The 15022-nt window shown below is 34.5% G+C and overlaps 1 protein-coding gene across 5 annotated transcripts in view; it reads left to right on the top strand.

Annotated features, from left to right (window-relative positions):
* STXBP5 (syntaxin binding protein 5) overlaps positions 1 to 15022 on the top strand; it is a 214530-nt gene that overhangs the window by 126961 nt on the left and 72547 nt on the right. For all 5 annotated transcript variants that reach the window (XM_072643665.1, XM_072643662.1, XM_072643661.1 and 2 more), the window contains exons 12-16: positions 963 to 1110; positions 1218 to 1285; positions 1599 to 1639; positions 2773 to 2993; positions 6063 to 6241. In XM_072643665.1, coding sequence (XP_072499766.1) covers positions 963 to 1110; positions 1218 to 1285; positions 1599 to 1639; positions 2773 to 2993; positions 6063 to 6241 — 657 coding nt within the window. The remainder of the gene's footprint in view (positions 1 to 962; positions 1111 to 1217; positions 1286 to 1598; positions 1640 to 2772; positions 2994 to 6062; positions 6242 to 15022) is intronic.

The raw sequence follows: 15022 nt of genomic DNA on the forward strand, positions 1-15022 counted from the left end.
TATACCCATTACTTAGCACAATGTCAAATACAAAGTAGGTTCTTAATAAATGCTTTTTAATTGGTTAAAATGAGTTGAAAAGTATAAAATCATTATTTTCTTTAAATTGTGAACTCTGTAATATATTACTATTAGAAAGAGCTTTAAGAAGTAACTATCATAAAATAATTTTTATTTACTATCTTGTGAGTACAAGGTTAACTTTTTATTTTATATTATGTCTTATCTATAAGGAGCCATCTACCTTCTTTTTTATTAAGAAAAGTTTAGGTTAATCAAGTGCTAAATCTTATTTAGGATGCATAAATGACTGATGAGTGGAATGGTTTTCTACTTCTTGAAGAACTCATTGCCTCAGGATCTTTAAAGCTCTAAATTATTATTTATTTAGCCATTTGTACATACTAAATGCTTTAAAACCATACTTTTTTTTTAATTCAAAGGACTTGGAGTTGGAAGGGAACATAGCTCCATCCCCTTCATTTTACAGATTAGGAAACTATCCAACGTTGATCTTTCTAGTTAAATTTGAGATTGGCTAAAGCACAAGGAGATATGAGTGAAAAAAAAAATGTGCCCTTTCAAGCATTGTTATACTTTTTATTTAGTTTCATACTTCTCTGAAAACCTTTTTTGGACATAGTTGGAAAAGTCTGACATTTCAGAGGGCAGTGATTTAAATAATGCTTACCTATGGTAAAATCTACTTAGATTTATAAGGTTACATTTAAAAAATAGAATAAAAGTTTAGCCTAAATTGTTTATATTTCACATTCAAATTGTTGTGTGATTGTTTTGAGGATTGTATGACCTTTATAGCTATGACAAAATTTTGATTTTTGGCTTATCCCTGCTCCAAATCTAATAACATACTTAGTATAATTTGCATTTTTATTTTGTTTTCAAATGCTAAATAATTTTTGTTTCAAATTTTTTAATTTAATTTTTTTCTTGTTTTAAAGGTATCCTATATTTGAAAATCCCTACCCCTTAAGTATACATGAATCTCCTGTTACCTGCTGTGAATATTTTGCTGATTGCCCTGTTGATGTTATCCCTGCACTTTATTTTGTTGGAGCCAGACAGAAACGCCAAGGTTATAGCAAAAAGGTACTTTGTATTTATTTTAGCATTTGAATATATTTTTATGAAGGTTGGGAGTTGAACCAAATGAGTCCTTGTGATTCATTTATGTAATAATATTTCTTTTCTTATAGGAGTGGCCTATTAGTGGAGGTAACTGGGGATTGGGTACTCAGAGTTACCCCGAAATTATCATCACGGGGTAAGTAAGATTCTAATTTGTCCAAAGCCATAAACTTCACGTGAATATGATTTTGACCAACTCAAACAGTCCTTTTTCTTTGTGATCTTTGTGTAAGCAGTAGTACAATGCCAAGATATTACTTTGAAGGGCATGTTACGTTGACATTAATTTTAATCTTTTTCTTCATCATGTCAGAGCATTTTTTTTTAAATTAGAAAATTATCATGAGAAATTTAAAGCTGACATCTGTTATTTATACTGAGAAAGAAACATGTATGGATATTTTTGCTTGTGTTTTTACCACATTCTTGCCTCATATTTAATTTCATAGGCATGCAGATGGGTCTGTCAAGTTCTGGGATGCCTCTGCAAGTAAGTGATTTAGACAGTTTTAAATTATTTATATTTGATATGTCAAATACATGTACATTCTCTTTTTATAATTGCATATTATGAGTATTCTAGATACTTTAAAGTAATCTTTTTTTTAGCAAACTTTAAATGAGATTAGTTTTAGTGCCCTAGATTTAAATGTTTTCAAAATTGAATAAACATTCAGTATACCTAGGTCAATATATTAGTACAGCAAAAACTATGATTTCATCTTTGTGAAAAATCATAGTTTGCAAATTTATTCCATCTAAATACATCACAATCTATCCATTGTGTATAATCTTAAATTGTTTCATAATACTTAGATAAGTTAAATGACTGGCCCCTGGCCACAAAAGTTATATGTCAGAAGAGAGATTTGAACTTGGGTCTTTTGAAACAAAGTCCAACACTTTATGTACTCGATGATTCTCTTTAAATGTACCTATGGGTATCTTAATTAGTGAAGGGCAATCTCAAAAAAAAAGTGCAGATTCTTTCACTTACTTCTGCTTTTCTTTTCTTCCAATATAGAGATGTTTGAGAGGAAAAAAGCTGTTTTTCTTGATAGGAATACTCTAAATAATTTCAAATCCCAGTCACTTGGTCACAAATTTTCTGCATATATAGTTACAAATAGATTTAATATAAAGGAGCCTTCCAGTACTTCCTTCTTACAATTAACGTATACTTATTGGTATTCATTAGGGATCCAGTTGATAATTGGACAGTCCCAAGATAAATGTGGAATATTTTGCTGTCTAGGAATATGTAGTGGTAATAATGAATTTTTTTTCTGTAATGGAAACTTTATTTTTTTATACACTAAAACGACCATCTTCTTGTATATATAGATGTTTACTAAAATAAAGAATGTATATATGTTGTTTTAATTTTCCATTCTGTTACATCTGTTTTAAATAAGTGAAATTTTCAAGATATTAGAACCTCTTGTATTGGTAATCACTAATGTAGCCATACCTATCTCTTTGGACCATGCACAGAAAATACCCATTTGAGATGAATGTTGTTCATACAACCAAAAATCATTAATGATACACAGTAATTGAATGAATAATGTATATTGAAACATTTGATTATATTAATTTGTACAACATTTCTTTTCTTTCTAGTAACACTTCAAGTACTATATAAGCTAAAAACATCTAAAGTATTTGAAAAATCAAGAAATAAAGATGACAGACCAAATACAGATATTGTAGATGAAGATCCATATGCCATTCAGATAATTTCATGGTGTCCAGAAAGTAGAATGCTGTGCATTGCTGGTGTCTCAGCACATGTCATCATTTATCGGTTCAGCAAACAGGAAGTGACAACAGAAGTTATTCCGGTAATAGGCCCTTATTTGTGTAAAGTTTCCAGTGTCTGCCTTTTTTTCAAGTTGATCAACTATTTAAAACCTTTATGCTAGAATTTTGTTCCCCAAATGTTTGACGTTAGTTATTATTTGTGGAGGGTTACTTAGGCATACTTAAACACCTTTCTAAGACCTTTTACAAAGAATTGTTTAAATCATGCATTCTTAATCTTTTTTGTTTCATGGACCTCTTTGACATTCTGATTGATGAAACCTGTAGACCCCTTCTCCAAATAATGATTTAAGTGCATAAAATTAAATACAAAACATTACAAAGCAGATTGATGGAATGTAGTTAGCCTACTATTAAAAAAAAGTTCATAACTCCTAGGTTAAGAACCTTTGATTTAAATCTTTAAGTAACTTTTTTTAATCTTCTGAAGTCTTTTTTTTACAATTTATGATTCACTGAGTTTGATATTAACTTCATATAGATTACATTTAAAAGAATAAGGATTAAGTATGATCTTTTGCATCCCTAAAGTCTGCCTTCACAGTGTACCTTTGCAATATATCAGTGAATAAGGAAATAGCTATTATTGTAAGCATCAGGCTATCATTATTTGCAGCAGAAGCTTTGCCAATAAATACAAGGATAAAACAAGAGTATACTTCTTTTCTTCTGTTACTTGACATAGTTTTAAAATGTTATTAATAATTAAACAATTGAAAGAATTGCAAGCATAAACACAAGCAAAAAAAGAAGACAAAATTTTGCATGTACAGTAGAAAAAGCACTAAATTTTCTCCCTTCTTTCCATTCTCTCCAAGATGGCACTCAATCTGATATGGGCTATACATATACAATCTTATTTAACATAATTTCCCATTAGTCATATTGTAAAGAGGAATTAAAACCAATTGGAGAAACCACGAGAAAGAAGGAAAAAAAGAGACAAAGCAAATAGTATGCTTTGATCTGCATTCAGACTCCATAGTTCTTTTTCTGAATGTGGATAGCATTTTCCATCATGAGTCTTTTGGAGTTGTCTTAGATCCTTGCATTGCTGAGAAGAGCTAAGTATATTAAAATTAGTCATTGCACAAGGTTGCTCTTACTGTGTACAGTGTTCCCTTGGTTCTGCTCACTTCACTTAGCATTAATTCATGTAAGTCTTTTCAGGCTTTTTTGAAGTCTACCTGCTCATCATTTCTTATGAAACAATAGTATTCCATTACATTCATATACCATACAGCTTGTTCACCATTCCTCAAATTAATAGTCATCCCCTCAATTTCCAATCTTGGCCACCACAGAAAGAGCTGCTATAAATACTTTTGTGCATGTGGGTTCTTTCCTCATTTTTATGATCTCTTTGGGATATAGACCTAGAAGTGATATTGTTGGGTCAAAGGGTATCTGCATTGATTTGTAAATTTGGTGATATATCAGTCAAACTACCAATGGGAAAATTTTATGAATGTTACAAAATAAAATAATATTCATTTAGAGTAATAGAAAGTATGGAATAACCAGAGAAATTATAGGAAAAATAGGAAAGAAGGGAGAATAGTACTTCTGGACATCAAATTATGGTATAAAGCATCAGTCATCAAAAATGTTTCTTACTAGCTGACAAACACAAAGGTAGATCTGAACTAAGAATCAGAAGCAGTTGGACTCTGTAACACAGTGGACCCAAGAGTATAATAGATTACTTGGCAGAGAACTACTATTATACACCAACTTTTAGAATAATTGGAAAACAGTTTGGTAGAAATTTGATTTAGATCCACATCTTATCTCCCAATAAACTCCAAATGGATACATCATTTGTAACCAAAGATAACAAAAAATAAAAAGCGCATGTTAATTATGTGAAATTGGAAAGCTTTTTCACAAAATCAGTACAACTTGTTAAAAAAATCTTTGCCTCAGTTATCTCTGATAAATGTCCAGTAACCAAGGTATAGAGGGAACTGATAAAAATATAGAAGACTAAGAGCTACTCCCCTAGTGAATAAATGACAAAGAATAAGTACAAATGGCTTTCTGGAGAAGAATTACAGCCCTTTACCAGTCTTATGAAAGATTTCTTCAAATGTCCAATAAGAGGTATGGAGATCAAAACAACTCTGCTATTCTACTTCATACTCAGCAAATTGGCAAAGATGACTGAAAAAAGTGAAAATAATCAGTGTTGAAGGGACAGTAGTCCTTTCTGGATAGCAGTTTGGAGTTATATTTTAAAGAAAAAAAAAGAGAGATCCCATTAACAGGCAAAATAGCTGTGTATAGTGTGTGTGCACATTTAACCATATATATGTGTGCATGTATATTGTTATACTCTGACATGAATTCACAAGTTTTTCCATGTTTCTCTGTATTCTTTTGATTTATGATTTCTTAAAGTGCAATAATGCTTCAGTATATTCATGTGTACAGAATTTACAGTTTGGCCATTCCTCAATCAGTGATTTATTTCCAAATATTATTGCTTTACATACACACATGTACACATATATACACACTACAAAATGTACACATGTACACATATACACTCCAAAGTATTTATAGCAATACTTTTTGTAGACCTGGAAATAAATACCCATTTATCAGGAAATTACCAAACAAATTGTGATACTTGATTGTAATGGAATATTACTGCATTGTAAGAAATTATAAATCTGAAAAAATGCAGAGAGGTATGGAAAGACTTACATGAATTAATACAAAGTGAAGTAAGCATAAACTGTAAAACTATGCACAATAAGTTAAGCAACTAAGTGGAAATAACAAAATAAGTTACAAAACAGAATACAATAAATATAGGTTCTTGAAGAAGAGATGAGAAAATACTTCTTTTTTCCCTTTGCAGAGGTAAGTATTTGTAGGCATACAATATCACATGCTTGTTAGTTTTACTGAATTTTTTTTTCTTTTTTCTTTGTAACAAAAGGATACGTCTCTAGGTAGGGGAGGAAGGGGTGGTGTCTTGCGAAATTAAAGTGATATAAAAGTATATCAATAAAAATAATGTAACCAGTATACAGAATTCATAAATTGCCTATTGCTTTTTATTTTTTTCTGTTTTGCTGTAGATGCTTGAAATACGACTATTATATGAGATAAATGATGTGGACTCACCTGAGCTTGAACAAGTTCCACCATTGCCAACACCTGTGGGAGGTTCCAATCCTCAACCTATTCCTCCTCAGACTCATCCATCAACTAGTAGCAGTTCATCTGATGGACTTCGTGACAATGTCCCATGTTTAAAGTAAGTTCTAAGTACTTAGAAATCTTGAGGGGCTATGCTATTTTGCTAATGTTCCTTATTTATTTGGATATAATGTAAACACTGGTAAAATGATATTCTAGTTGTTCTGAGATAGAATAATATACAAGATTGTTTTTCTTGAGTTTGACCCACACAGTGTTCTGACAGCAGTACCAGTGAATATTCTGTGATAGGGTACTTAAGCATGAAAAGCGTCCTCCCAGATCTCTATAATTTCCCTAAATGCATTATACTTGGTATATTTATCTAGGTCTTTTTAAGCTCTTTATAATTTTGTGCTAAATTTGGGTGTTTTTCATATTCTCTAGTTTTCTACCTTTAATGTATCTTTTGAGTTTGTATTCGTAAGTATCTCTCAGTTTCATTATGTCTTTGAGGAACTATGAACAGAAACCTATGTGGTATCCAAAGGTCAGATGTATCTTAGCTTAGTACTGATGTTTTTTTTTCCTGTTGTTACTTCTTACTTGTTGATTTTGTTGCCCTCTTTGACCAAACCAATATATATTTGGGAGATATATCCTTTTCTCAGGGCATCACCAGTAGCTCAGGATCTATAATTCTTTAAATATTGTTTAGATAAATGCTCATTACTATTGAAGCTCATATAGAACTTTTTATTTGTTCACTTAGTCTTCAGAGATCATTCTATAATTTTTCCTGTTCTTCATTTCCCTGCCTGAAATTATTATCTTCTGTAAATTGAGAAATGCCTGTGTATACTTTCAAATCAGTTATAAAAATATAATAAAAGACCCCTCTCAAAGCTGAACTCTGGAGTCTGTACTGTTAACTCAGTCATATACTAAGAAATCCATATATGTATTGTAAAATATCTCATGGTCCCTTATTACCTTAGATGTATTCTTTTAATTTGACCTATCTTCTTTAAAGACCATTTGGAATAGTACTCCACCTAACATCTTCCTCATTAAGTAATTATTTTAGTTCTTTGTTATCTCCTTGTTACCCTCAATGACCATTTGTGCACTGTGATAATCAAGTAGCCTAATGATTCTGACATTTTGTCCTTGGTGTATTTAAAGAAACTAATAATTGATTTCTACATGTTTACAGTATATTCCATCCAATTCTTTTTTTACATTTTGTTTGTTTCTCTGCTTTTCCCTATTGAGAAGTATTTTAAAATGCTCCTTTGCCTGGGGAAAGAAAAAAAACATCCCAAACCTCTTTGTAAATGAGCCTTTCTTTTTCCTGTTAAGCTATGGTGTTCTTTTCATGAGTCAGTGAGTCATTAAAGTTTAATAAACATCTACATATATGCCAAGTACTATTTTGGGTACTAGAGATATAAGTACAAAAATTGAAACAGTCCTTGTCCTCAAGCAGGTTATATTAAGGAGGCAACATGTTCATAAATTTCTAAGTAAATTCAGATAGTAAATTCAGGTTCTAGTTGCTAGGGGCTGGAGGAAACAGGAATGAGAAAAAGTCTCATGTAAGATGTGAAATTCAAACAGAGCTTTGAAGAATTAGGAATTTTTTTAATATTCACATGTTCTTTAATGTAAAAGCAAAAGAAATATAATCACAGTTTTTATCACTATGGTTTTATCATTTTCCAACAGATTCTTTTCTTACATTTCATTACACTTACATTTCATTTCCTTGATAATTACTTGAAAGATGATGTCTGGGCTCTTTTTTTGATCATTTTTTTTATCGTAATTTTCAGGTAGACCAATAATTTTTAAGTATTCTCTCCTGGATCTACTTTCCAGCTCAGTTGTTTTTCCAATGAGATATTTCACATTGTCTTCCATTTTTTCATTCTTTTGGGTCTGTTTTATAATTTCTTGAGTTCTCATAAAGTCATTAGCTGCCATTTGCTGTATTCTAATTTTGAAGGAATTCTTTTCTTCAGTGAGGTTTTAGACCTCTTTTTTCATTTGGCCAGTTCTGCTTTTTAAGGCATTCTTCTCCTTAGAAGAATTGACTTTTTGGACCTCTTTTGCCAGTTGGGTTAGTCTATTTTTATTTCTTCTGAGTCTCCTTTAGCAGGCTGTTGGCTTATTTTTCATGATTTTCTTATATCACTCATTTCTTTTCCCAATTTTTCCTCTACTTCTCTTACTTGATTTTCAAAATCCTTTTTGACCTCTTCCAAGGCCTGAGACCATTTCATATTTTTCTTGGAGGCTTTGGATGTAGGATTCTTGACTTAGCTGTCTTCCTCTGGTTGTATACTTTGATCTTCCTTGTCATAAGAAAATACCTTTTCACTAAGAAAGCAACCTTCTATAGTCTTATTTTTTCCACTTTTTGGTCATTTTCCCAGCCAGTTACTTGACTTTTGAATTCTTTGTTAAGTGAAGGGTGTGGTACTCCCAGGTTTCAGGGGTTTTGTGCAGCTGTTTTCAGAGATATCTCTAGGAATCTGTAAATTCTCAGTTCCTCCAAAGTGGTATGATAAAAGGAGAGGTGTTTATTTCTCTCCTGGACTGCATCTGGTCTCTGAGCAACCACAAGCATTCTTTTCTGCCCTGGAACTGTGAGTAGGATTCCCTCTCCACAGCTGCCACCAACTCTGCCACTGCAGTGCTCCTCCTTGCTCCAGGACTGTGATGCAGATCAGCTGTTCGATTCCCCCACCGTCTGTAGACTGAGAGCTCCAGAAGCAACTGTTACTGAGGCAGTGGCTGCCACTGCCCTGGGCCTGGACCATGCTCCTCTCTCACCCAGGTGACAGAGCTTTCTTACTGACCTTTGAAGCTATCTTTGGTGTTTGTGGGTTGAGAAGTCTGGAGACTGAAGCAGCTGCCCATGATTAAGCACCCTGAGACCTGCTCCAGTCCCATCTGTGCTGACAGCCCACATTGGGCTGTTCTTTGCTCCAAGCCTAGTGCAATAGAACCTTCTTGTTGGCCTTCCAGTTTGTCTTGAACTGGAAATCTGTTTCACTCTGTCATTTTGTGGCTTCTGCTGCTCTATAATTTGATTAGATTCATTTTTTACAGGTATTTTGAGGGATTTGGGGGGAGAGCTCAGGCAGGCCCTTGCTTCTACTCTGACATCTTGGCTCCACCTCCTCAAGAATTATGAATTTGAAGAAGTGGAGGTGAGGACAGATTATCTTTCTGGCTTTGGATACAGCCTGTGAGAAGGCTGTTCACTAAACTCTAGTGGCTCCCTATCAGTCACCTGCAGTCTCAAATATGAAATCTTCTGTTTGGCATTTAAAGACCTTTGTAACTTGGCCTCTTGTCTTTCTAGTCTTCTTTCACCTTACTTTACCCCCACATACGTTTTGATCCAGTGATGCTGATCTCCTTACTCTTCCTTATACAAGACATTCCATTTCCTGACTCCAGACAAAATTTGGGCATCTATAAGAAGAAAAACAATGAATTATAGGAGGGAAGGGAGATTTTAATAAAAGAATTACATCCAAAATAGGCAGTAGGAAATTGACCCAAATCTATTGTACCAAGATCCTCAAGATTTGATCATTAGTGATCAAAGCATATGAATACCTGCCAGAGGAAAATATTCAGGCTCTTAATAGCCATATAAAAATAAATTCAATAGTAATGAAAGATATGAAAATTAAAACAACTCAAATTAAAAATAAAATTAAAATTAAAACAAAGTCACTTTGTATCCATCAAAATGCACAGAGAGTAAAGGAATATTGTGAGAGAGAGTAGAGAAAGGAAGACATTTAGTAGAATTGTAGATTAGTTCAACCTTTTAGGAAAACTAGAAAAGTTAATTAGTTCTTCATAACTTTTGATTCAGCAGTCCCACCGCTGAATATTTCCCTTAAGGAGATTGAAAACTGTACTCTTTGTAGTTAGAGAAAAGCTAGAAACATTACTCTGTAATGTGGATGGCTGAACAGATTGTGATCTATGAGTGTAATAGGGTGGTATGTGCTGTGGGGCTGGCTGGTCCTTAGTATCTGAAGAGAACCAAAATGGCATCACTCTTTGAGGATTTATATGCAGTGCTTCTGACTTGCTGATCAAACTGAGATAAGCTTGGAGGCTTCTACCACTAGTTGGATACAGATAGCCTGTGTGAACATTTGGGATGGAAATGTCTCTGAATTTGTACATCTTGGATTTCTTTTGAGCTACTGCAATCATGCTTTGCACATACAGCACAGCTTCTTCTTTGATGCAGGCATGGAATGTTGTTTGGTCATGTGCCGGTGTCTCCCATGTCTCACAATTGATGCCAGAGTTATTCAGAGCATCCTTGAGAAGAGTGTTTTTGTATTGTTTCTTCCGACCTCTGTGTGTGCACTTCTTTGTGTGAGTTCTCTGTAAAAGTATTCTAGGCAAATGTGCAACTCTGAATTGCAACTCTCTGAAGTAGGGTTTGAATGCTTGAAGCTATACTTGAGAAAGAGCCTCAGTGTCTGATACCTTATCTTGTCAAGTAATCTTCCGACTCTTCCTAAGACATTTCAAATGGAAGTGATTAAATTTCCTGGCATAAATTGTCCAGTATTCACAGGCATACAACAATGAGATCAGTACAGTGGCTCTGTGGACTCAAGTTTGGTAGGCAGCCTAATAACTCTTTTCTCCCACATTTTCTTTTGGACCCTCCCAAACACTGAGTTAGCTCTGATAATGCATGTGTCAACCTCATTATCTTTGAGTATGTTCCTGGAAAGTATACTACCCAGCTTAGCAAACTTATCCACAGCATTCAAATTTTTTCCGTTTGTAGTAACCGATGGTTCCACATGTGGATTTTGTGTGTGGTGTTGGCCGGTAGAGAATCTTGTGTTTTTTTGGTGTTGTCAGGCCAAAATTAGCACAAGCAGCAGAGAATTGGTCCATACTTCATTACATCTCAACCTCAGAGGCTGCATTGAGTGCACAATCATCTGTGAACAAAAAGTTACGTGCAAACTCTCCTTCTACTTTAGTCTTGGTTTGTATCCTTTTCAGGTTAAATAATTTACAGTTGGCACAGAAGCTGACTTTGATGTTGTTTTCATCCTCATTAAACAAGTCTGACAACATTGCTGAAAACATCATGCTAAAAAAAAAAAAAAAAAAAAAGCACAGGAGCAAGTGCACAGCCCTGCTTCAAACTCCATTCGTGACTGGGAAAGCACTAGAGCATTGTATATATCTAGAACCCGTGCCAGTCATGACCTGGCATACAATGCTGATGAACCAAATTTTGCTATGATCTTCCACAAGCCCTTATGACTGATAGTATCAAAGGCTGTGGTCAGATCTATGAACAGTTTGTACAGACCTCTGTTCTGCTCCTGGCATTTCTCCTGGAGTTGACTGTTCCTCAGCCCTTTTTGAAGTCTCACTGGCCCTCAGATAGATGACCATTCTCAAAGTGAAGGATCACCCTCTGAAGACGGACTCTGGCAAGAATCTTTTCAGCAATGATTAAGAGAAAGACCCCTCCTGTGATTGTCATAAGACAGAATATTTCCTTTTACTTTATGGAGATAGACAGTAGAGGCATGCTTGATCTCCTGGGTGATAGCCTGTTCTTGGCATATAACTCAGAAGATTTCAGTCAGCTTTTGTATAAGCAGTAGAGCTCTTGTCTTGTAAATCTCTGCAGATTGGAAATAGCACCACGTGCTTTACAACATGAGAGGAACCTAATGGCTGGCATTCAAAACCTCTTTAGTTGGAAATTCAACTAAAGAGGGATTGACTTCAACCTGAGGTATACAGTCAGTGGCTCAGCATTGATTGATGATAGTCTGTTGAGAACACTATGCAAGTGTTCAGCCCATCTGTCCAGGATCATGTCCTTATCACTGATCAGTGTGGCTCCATCAGCACAGAGTAGCTGATATGCACCATAGGTCTTTGGCCTATAAATAGGCATTATAAAAGTGCTTTGGATTGTTACTATCAGTGTAACACTGAATTTCATCTGCCTTCTTACTGAATCAAGAATGCTGTATCTCTCTAAGTTTCACTTGTACTTTACTTTTGATGGACTGCCTGCTTAAAGAGGGATGAACTCTGTGCTGTGAAGCACAACAGATATGAAGAATTCAGAGAAGAATCAGGGGAAAAAAAAATTGTATGAAGGCAAATTAGGGAGTGAAGTGAATAGTGTTGGATTTAAGATTTAAGACCCAAATTCAAATTCTGCCTTGGATGTTTAATAGCTACATGACCCTGTGCAAGTTATCTAAGCTTCCTCATCTGTAAAATGAGTTGGTTGGACTTCTAACCTCTATGTTTTCCTTCTATTTCTAAGTGTTTGCTCTATTTTTGTGTGAGCAAATTCAGAGTGAAGAAAGCAGTAGCCAAAGAACCATACACACAGTGATTATCACAGTGTGAATGAAAACACAAATGACAATAAAATTCAGGTCAAATGCAATAGCTAATGTTGGTTCCAGATAATTAAAATTAGTTTCCTTCCTGTTATGAAACTTTAAAATATAAGAATGCAAAGTTACTTATACAACCATAGTTATTGTTTTTGTTGGTTTTGCTCAACTATTTTATGTGCAAGAATCTTAATTGAAAAATAATTGGTGTAACCAAATTATCAATTAAAAATTTAAAAAAAAACCCACTAAATGACTTTGCATTTACCAGAGAGAGTGCAGGTGTCCGGATAAATGAAAGTCCCCCATCATTTTTATATCATGCTACTGTGCTACACTTGTGTTTTCTCCTAAACTCTTCGTCTATTTTTTCTTTCCAGTCTAGGAGAAAGAACATGGATACTGGAGACAGAGGGTCTGAGTTTAAATCCTTCCTTTGTGTGATCTTGAGCAAAGTACTTAACCTACCTGGATCTCAGTTCTTCTTTTTTCTAACGAGAGACTTGGTCTGTATGGCCTCTCTGATGTCTTTCAGCTCTCTAAATCTATGATTCTAGGCTTTAATAAACTGATGGCCATGTTGCTTCTGTTTCTGTATCAGTTGCCACTCAAATGTTCTTTTCTATGTTTTCCTCCTAATTGTTCCAGGATTTTCTATCATGAATGCATACACTTACATATATATGTAATATTTACATATGCATATAACATACATATTATACACATGTACATGTGTACAATACACATGTACACCACATATATGTATATACATATTTTTGATATACTGAGCTACTTTATTGTGACAATTAAGAATGCTTTTGTCTTTAACAAATAAGAGTAGGGTAGGTGCCACAAGGTAATCATGGTACTCATTTGCATTTCAACTGCTAGGAGTAAGTTAGAAGCACACCTTAGTGCACAGCAACATTTCTACACTTGTGAAGGTTTGACTGCTGCTGAGGAGAGGCAAAGTGGGGCTAAGGTTATTTATAGTGGGTACAAGAAGTCCATTCCAAGAGGAAGACCCTGTAATAGAAGGTGGGGAGCAACTCATCAGTGGTGTGGTTCCTGACATGGTAGCATTATTGTGGGGTTCTTAAATTTCAGGACTCAGGAACAGAACCCCAGTCATCCTACCCTACTTTTAGCTCTGATACTCCAACCTCCTTCCTTTCTTTTTTACCTCTCCTGTTACATAAAGTATATCCTTTACGAGTCATAGATCCTATCCCACAAACTTTAGTAATATCTCAGCTCCATAAATGAATCTTTGACCTCACTGATCACAGTCAGTTCTTGTACATATTTATTCATCATAAGTTAACAACAAGAGATGCCCAGTATACTAAGGATGTTCCTTTTTCTTTTTTTGATGTTGTGAGGCTAGTAGTAAAGCACATATACCCTCTAACAGTCAGCCCAATTCCTTGCCACATGTTCACTTGGTCTGCTTTTTGATCACATATTTCTTTGATGACATCTTTTATCCAGGTTCTTCTTTGTGTAATTGAAACTTCTTTCTGATGGGTGTTTAATTTTATTTTCTCGTCTGTAAGATGAAGGTGTTGAACATGATGACATCTGTTGGCTTCTTGCAACTCTGTGATCATACTCTGTACGATATTCTGAGAGATTTTTTGTCTTCCTGGTGTACCACCTTACGGCACTACCAGTACAATATTGGCATTTAAATGATGGGCCTTTGTCTCTGAGAGATATTCAAAATCTTTAAAGGAAGTCTAAGATATCCTGAAGACAGTCCAGTACTGCTCTCTTTCTCTTCCTGTTTAATTCTAGCCACAATTCATTGTCCATCTGTAGTATCTTTATCAAATAGTTTTTCTTTCTTTTTGCCTATGTAACATTCTTCAACTGACAGACCTGGAACAGTTCTCTTTCCCTTACCCTCTGCCCCCCGCTCTTCATCTTCTTTTTATTTTTTAATCTTCATATTAAAGCATAGCCCTTCCCTCATTGTTTGGAAGAACACTTCACTCTCTATGATAGCCTAGAGACTTGAGAAGTATTGTTCACGTGTCTTCACCTTCTCTTCTATGAGACTGAGTTACCTAAACTTTGAGCATAGATAGTCATTTGGCTGTGACAGAAATGGAGATATCTTTAATCAGTGCAGATCAATGCAGTCTGTAGACTCCTCCCTATCCTAAGTGAGCTCATCAGTACTTTCTATTTACAACTTTCTGAGAAAATTGCTATGACAAACTCTTTTAGGTACTTTTATCTACTGGATTGTCAACCTCTTGGAGATGTAATGTTGTGATAATAGTCAAAGAACATAGTTTTGAATACCACCTCTGCCACTTATTATCTTTGTAACTTTGAACAAGTCATTTAACTTCTCTAGGTGCCAGTGTCCTCATCTGTTAAAAAAAAAAAATGAAGGTGATTTATTTTTATGTGTTTTAAGGTTCTTTACTATCTAAAACTATGATCTTTCTCAA

The sequence above is a fragment of the Notamacropus eugenii genome, chromosome 2 (genome assembly GCF_028372415.1).
Source record: "Notamacropus eugenii isolate mMacEug1 chromosome 2, mMacEug1.pri_v2, whole genome shotgun sequence".
In the NCBI taxonomy this organism is placed as follows: Eukaryota; Metazoa; Chordata; class Mammalia; order Diprotodontia; family Macropodidae; genus Notamacropus; species Notamacropus eugenii.